The sequence below is a fragment of the Saimiri boliviensis genome, chromosome 16 (genome assembly GCF_048565385.1).
Source record: "Saimiri boliviensis isolate mSaiBol1 chromosome 16, mSaiBol1.pri, whole genome shotgun sequence".
Classification (NCBI taxonomy): Eukaryota; Metazoa; Chordata; class Mammalia; order Primates; family Cebidae; genus Saimiri; species Saimiri boliviensis.
Window position 1 is genome coordinate 14,561,040 of NC_133464.1, and position 6,774 is coordinate 14,567,813.

A 6,774-nucleotide genomic window follows, 5' to 3' on the forward strand; every position below is an offset into this window, starting at 1 on the left:
GTTTGAGCCACAGTGTACCCATGTGTCCCTCAAAGACAGATAACCCAGTTTGAAGAATGCCACTTTCAAGGATCCTTTCTGGCCAGGTGTGGTGGCTCTTACCTGTTAATTCCAGTACTTACCTGTGTAGAGGCTGAGGTGGGAGGATCACTTGAGCCCAGAAGTTAAAGACCAGCCTGGGCAACATAGTGAGAGCCCATCTCTATGAAAAACAAAAAAGAATCCTTCCAGGATGTATAGGGCAAGATTATAAGGCCAAAGACTGAGTCAGCTTCCTTCCCTCCTGTGTGTCTGCAGAAACCCTACATTTTAATGTGATACATTCCAGGATACTGCATCCCTCAAAAAGGCATGGTATTTATCTTTTTTTTTTTTTTTTTTTTCAGAAGGAGAAAACAGGAGCTTTACTCAAAATCACAAAGACCATATTTTTCATTGAGAATCGGTGTGGGACTAGGAAAACCGACAATGGGCCAGTTGCCCCTGGCAGCCCTGAAGAAATCAGGTAAATTCTGCTCCAGAGATGGCAGAGCTGGTGGTGCCATTCTTCAGGACAACACCGCCTCTTTCTGCCATACCTCACTTGGCCAGGGCGAAGTTTGTAGACTGTAGCCGCTCAGTCTCCTGGCAGATGCTCTGCTCCACTGTGTCACACTCGGCTAGGAATGCCTGAACTTTTTTACCAAGCCTTTCCTTTTCAATCTACTGTCTTTGAAATTTTCTGGCCGGGTCAGTGTGTCAGTCTCCTCTAAGATCTTCATAAATTGCTCTATTGTGGCTTTTACTTTCCTATCAAGTTTGCAGAGAGCTTCAGCTTGCAAATCCTTGGGCAGAAAACCCTGCTGAATTCCAGTAAGCTCTTTATTCAACTCTTCCAGCTGGTCAGCTATCTTCTCCACAGACTTCTCCCAATGTTTCAACTTCTTTAGTTCAGCTTCTTCCTCTGGACTGTTCTTTTTCCCAATTAACATGACCTGGCAACCATCTTGTATTCCAAGTGTTGACAATGGTGACTCCATTTCCTTCAGAGATGTTCGCTTAAATATGAGTTTCTGAAAAGACAGTGGAACCTCTGTGGCCTCTTCAACAACCTGGGCCGGGTCTTGGACAAGTGGTTCACTGCTGCCCTGCTGCAGAGTAACATGAAGGTCGTGCGTCTCATTACTGTGGGTGACAGTCACGGTGAGCCCAGCTTTCGCCATTTCCTCCCTGGTCACCTCCTCGCTCTGGGTCACCTCCTCATCCCTGGTGACCTCCTGGCTCCAGCTCATCTCTTCGCCCAGGGTCGCCTCCTCACTCTGGGTCGCCTCGCTACTGGTCGCCTCCTCACTCAGGGTCAGCTCCTTGCTCTGGGCCGAGTGGTGCCGGGTTTTCTTCTTCACCCGTGGCCTGCAAGCTCCAACGGTGGTGCCCCTGGTCGGCCGGTCAGGCCCACTGGCTGCACCCCGGACAGATGGACGCTGAGAGGGAGGTGGGCTGTGCTGGGTCGGGGGCTCCGACTGGTGTGACTCCCGGCCTGGCTGAGGGGCACGCAGCCGGAAGCCCAGCTCAAGGCATGGTACTTATCTTTAGAAACAATGCTGTAACTGTAGGTTCTGCTGCTGGCCAAGGACTTGCTGGACAATATTTGCCAAAAGCACATGTGTGGAGCTATGATCCTTCAAAATCCCCTGTTCTTGCTCTGTAATTCGATTCCAGGGCTTAGGAAATGAGGGGACATATATGGGGCTGGCCCTTGGACCAGTTCCAGCCCAGCCATAGCAGACCATTGTGATCCAGCCAGGGAGGGACAGTGCCAAGCCTCATGCCCGTGGGGCGAGACTGAGCTGGTCAGAGGGCCAATGTGCTGACCCCTCTGTCATCGCATCCCCAGGGGCAAGTCAAGTCTGGATAAAACCTGAAGTTGGGCAGCCTCTGGCGACAGGAAGCCTGCAGAAGAGGTGGGCACTGTGCCCTGGAGTGCTCTAAGCAGGGTGCCCTGGTCCCCTGGGGTCTTTGGAGCAGCTGTCTAGCCCAATGATCATGAGGAGTTTGGGTACCTGTGAGCTGCCTTCAGAGCCTGGCAGGGTTCAGTGGGGTTCCGGGATCTGCAGCACCAGGAAGTGTCTGGCATATAGGAAGGGCTCAACGACTAATGTTGTCTGGCTGAATACACGAGTGAATGGCTGAATGAGTGAATACAAGGCTTGCCTTGCTGACGGCTGGAGCAATTTTTTTTTTTTAATCAAGGATGGCTTTTATTGATGTACCCATGATGAGCCACCCAAAATTTGGAAGGGATGATGATGTTATTACAGTAATCATCACCAAAGCAAATTAAAATACAAAGGTTATCTGCAGCAACTTTGCAGTGACATGATGCCTTCATAAATTAAGGAAACTGGCCCCCCGGCACGGCTGCTCACTTCATGGTCTTCACAAAATCTTCCCCCTTCTTGATGGAGGCCTTCAGCTTGGGGGCATACTCTGCAATCATCTTCTCCTCAAAAGAGGACACCTTGCCGATGCCCAGGTTCTTCTCAATGTCCCTTTTCCCCAGCAGCAGCAGTGTGGAGAAGTAGGTACATTCCGTTTCCTGTGACTTCATGAAGGAACATTTCACAACACCATCCTTTTTATTCATTGTATCCACAAGGAAGAAGACGAAGCGGGTGCTGGCATATGCCATGGAGAGGGTGGCGGAGCCTGCTGCTGGAGCAGTTTTCACTGTGACGGACTCCCCCAGACTCTGGATGTCCCGCCTTCTCACCTGCGACACTGATGCGATCATGCCTTTGGATCTACCCTTTTGGCTCAACTGACACCTTTCACTGTGTCTGCTATAGACTGACCTTCAGGCTTTGCACCATATTCCAGGTAGCTGTGTGCTTTCATGATGCGTCTGGCTCCTGCAGCTTTGCTGACACAGGTATCTTGAGCTTGGTAGTGACCCTGGCAGGCCTCCCTTCCCAGCACAGAGCCCATTCCTGGCAACAGAATGTGCAGTGTGGCCCGTGGAGATGGGCTTCCCTGGTCAGCAGCCTTTAATCAGGTTCCCAAGCCTCTGGGCAACTGTTCGTTCGCAGGGGCTCACCTCTCCTTGTCCTGCAGCTTCTGGAACATAGCACTGACCCCAGGCCATGCTCATTCATCCATTAATTTTTTCCACTTAATACAAATTTAGGAGCTGAGATCTGACAGACACCGAGCTGTGTGTGGGTTTTGTGTTGCTGTGTAGCTGCACAAACTGAGCTGCTCGAAACAACACAGATGTCTCGTCTCACAGCCTCTGTGGGTCCGAAGTCTGGGAACAGTATACGTGAGTTCTTGCTTAAGATCTCACCAGGCTGTGATCCAAGATGTTGGCCGGGACTACAGGCCATCGGAGGCATGACTGGGGAAGATTTCCAAGCTCCCTCGGGTTGTTGAAAGACTTTGTCTTCTTGAGGAGTCCTACTTCCTCAGGAAGGAGGTTTTCCTGCTGGCTGTTGCTCGGCTGCTGCTCTTGGCTCCTGCAGCCCTCTGGCAGTACCTTGCCACTAGCCCTTCCATGTGCCCCTCACAGTATGGCAGCTTGTTGCTGCTTTTTCTTTTGTTTTATTTTCTATGCTTAGAGACAGGGTCTCACTCTGCTGCCCAAGCTGGAGTACAGTGGCACAATCATGATTCACTGTGGCCTCGAATCCCTGGGCTTAAGCAGTCCCCCTGCTGCAGCCTCCTGAGTAGCTGAGACTACAGGTACGTGCCACCATGCCATGCTACTTTGCTTCTTTCCTCTTTTTTTTTTTTGAGACTGAGTCTCACTCCATTACCCAGGCTGGTGTGCAGTGGTGCCATCTCAGCTCACTGCAACCTCTGCCTCCCAGGTTCAAGCGATTCTCATGCCTCAGCCTCTCAAGTAGGTGGGATTACAGGCGCCCACCACCACACCTAGCTAATTTTTGTACTGGGTTTCACCATGTTGGCCAAGGTGGTCTCGAACTCCTGACCTCAAGTGATCCATCTGCCTCGGCTTCCCAAAGTGCTGGGATTACAGGCATGAGCCACTGCTCCCAGTCTACTTTGCTTCTAAACCAGTGGAAAGAGCATCTAGCATGTGCTAGCAAGTGAAAAACATTATATATTTATTTGGAGTTACACACATCCACACACACACCCTGTACATATAAATTCACAGGAATGACATCCCTTCATCTTTGCCATACTGTATTGGAAGGAAGTCTAAAATCCCACTCATGCCCATGTGGAAAGGACTATACAGGGCACAAACATGAGTGCCACCCAGGCTCTGTTGGCTACAAAGTCTAAGTGCAGAAAGTCTTGAATACCAAAATAAAGAGTTTGGGTATTTTACTATAGTCAGTGAAGCTGCTTTTGAGCAATGGAGGAGCAAAATGGAGGACAGACTAATGACAGTGTATTGGAAGAAGATGGAGCTGGGTGGAGAGCAAGGCATCCGGGTGAAAGAGGAAGAGGATCTAGCCAGTACTGGTGGTGTGGGAAGGAGGCATAGCTCTGGGGACACCACAGAAGTAGAATCAAATGCATTCACTGCAGAGAGGATGATTCTGACTTGAGGACCAAGTGTGTGTTTTGGGAAGAAGACCAAGATCATACTCTCGTCTACAAAGACAAGGGAACCCATTCAGGAGCAGGAAGGGAAGTCCTTTCAGGCATTCCTTTCTCTGTGTTTTCTAGTACTACCATTTTCGGAGAGGTCTTTAGAGGAAGTGGGTGGCAGCAGGCCAATGTGTCACCTGTCATACTGCAAGCCTCTTCTGGCTTGTGAGCCAGAGTGAGGGAAATCGACCTGGAATTGCTGAGCAAGAATTCGAAAGCGTGAGTGTGAAGTTGGGAGGCAGGTTTGGGGACAAAGAGGTTGATTTGCAGGCTAGACATTTAGATTATTTCATGGCGCCAGTGTCCCAGCCAATGCCTGCGCTCTTCCAGGAGCCAATTATTTTGAATATCGCCTTGGGAGCTAGGTACCTGTGGAGTTGGGTACTTCGAGGGAGCTGTCATGAGACCAGATTAAATGATGAAAGAAAAGAAAAGAAAAGAGAAAAAGAAAGAAAGAGAAAGAGAGGGGCAGGGAGGGAGGGAGGGAGGGAGAGAGAAGTACTAGGACTCTACCTTCCTGGGGATGACTGAGAAAGAGTAGGCAGTGAAGGGGGAGGAGTCAGGGGACACATTATGCAATTCAGGGGACAGCACCTCCCACAACAAAGAATTTTGCCTGGCTCAAAATGTCACTAGTGCCAAGGCTGAAAAACCCTGCTGAGACAGCAACCGTAGGACCAGGATTTTCTGGAATGAACACATTTTCAAGTATTCTTATCAGAGCCTATGTCTCATATTGGAACTTAGCTAATGGACCCTCAGCATTGCAGTACCCTGAGGGACATTGTCCCCTGTATCTCAGCCAGATGGGTGGAATCTGCCTTTTCCCTTATTTTGGAACCCATTTTCCATTGGCTGCTCTCCAGTCTCATTTTAACAAATCTTAGACTGATGCCCATGAGGATTTTTATACTTTGGTGACCTCCAACTAGCCGTGGCCAAGCCTGCTTTCTACACTCACACAAAACCCTCCACACATCTACAAACACACACACGTGCTATTTTGTACACACACACGCCCATTTGCACACACACTATCCTCTGTAACACATCATCTTGCTTGATTTTCCAAGCACGGCTCTGGTTGAAATGGCCTGGGCTTCCCATTGAACCCCACGGCCTGGTCCTCAGCTGGGTCTCAATGTTGTCTCTTCCCTGCCCCTTGCCTAAGCCCAGAGGGCTAATCACAGCTCCTCCAGCTCCACGCTCAGGAACCCTTGGTGCCTAGTGAGCTCTAAGGCTTGAAAATCATGTGCTGGCCCTGACCCCATGATGAGAATTAGAGCTGACAGCTTTCTGGAAAACAAACAAAATCTGTTCCTTCTCCCCTGTTCCGTTACATCTTCTCCCCATAGACTCTTCCCAGTGAATTTCTAAGTTTGTTAAAATCCACTGAGTGAATTCCATATTCTTCACAGCACTGATTTTTCTCCTCCCTTACTCAGACTTCCACTTTACTAATTTGGTGATAAGGCCAAAGGGACAAGTAGCAATGAAAAAACATTGAGTAAACTTTTAAAATGAGTAAATACAGCTCATAGCTCTTCCCTCTCATTAAACAACATAGCACCCTTCATTTCTCTTCGCTATAGTGGCCCTTTTAATTTAGCTAGAAGTGCTCCTCTGCCTTTTGGCTGTCAATGTTTTTTACTTCTTCTGGTGCTATTCTTTTCATTCTGCTTCCTGAGTTTTCCAGCACTGTCTGTCTTCTGAGAGGGCATTATAGGAAGGGGGACTTGGCAGCAGGTCAATGTGTCTCATGTCACATCCAAGCCTCCTCTGGCTCAAGAGCCAGGAGACCTACAGTTATTACTGAGTCAAACCGAGCAAACTGACAGAAAGTATGTGCAGTTTGGGGGGATATTTTAGATGTTCCATCCTCCCTGGAAAGTGTTTTAGACGATAAAACAACAGCAAAAATGGATTTTTCCAAGCCATTATTTGTTATATCAGTCTGTGACTTTTAGGTTACCTTTCTACTCCTCTTACTAATATTTTAATGAATTGTGTTAATCAATTCAATAAAGTTTTTTTTGTTTGTTTGTTTGTTTTTGTTTTTGTTTTTGTTTTTTCACTTTGGAGTCTCGCTTCTTCACCCAGGCTGGAGTACAGTGGTGTGATCTTGGCTCACTGCAACCTCTGCCTCCCACATTCAAGCAATTCTCTGCCTCAGCC

The 6,774-nt window shown here is 48.7% G+C and overlaps 1 protein-coding gene across 1 annotated transcript; it reads right to left on the minus strand.

Annotated features, from left to right (window-relative positions):
* Positions 1-567: 567 nt before the first annotated feature.
* LOC101031986 (BAG family molecular chaperone regulator 1-like) lies at positions 568-1,271 on the minus strand. Its single transcript, XM_039473118.2, has one exon. The coding sequence runs from the start codon at positions 1,269-1,271 to the stop codon at positions 660-662; it is 612 nt and encodes a 203-aa protein (XP_039329052.1). The 3' UTR covers positions 568-659.
* Positions 1,272-6,774: the final 5,503 nt, after the last annotated feature.

What these genes read in the sequence shown, in the direction of transcription:
- LOC101031986 (XM_039473118.2), bottom strand. Translation starts at nt 1,271, where the DNA reads ATGAGCTGGAGCCAGGAGGTCACCAGGGATGAGGAGGTGACCCAGAGC.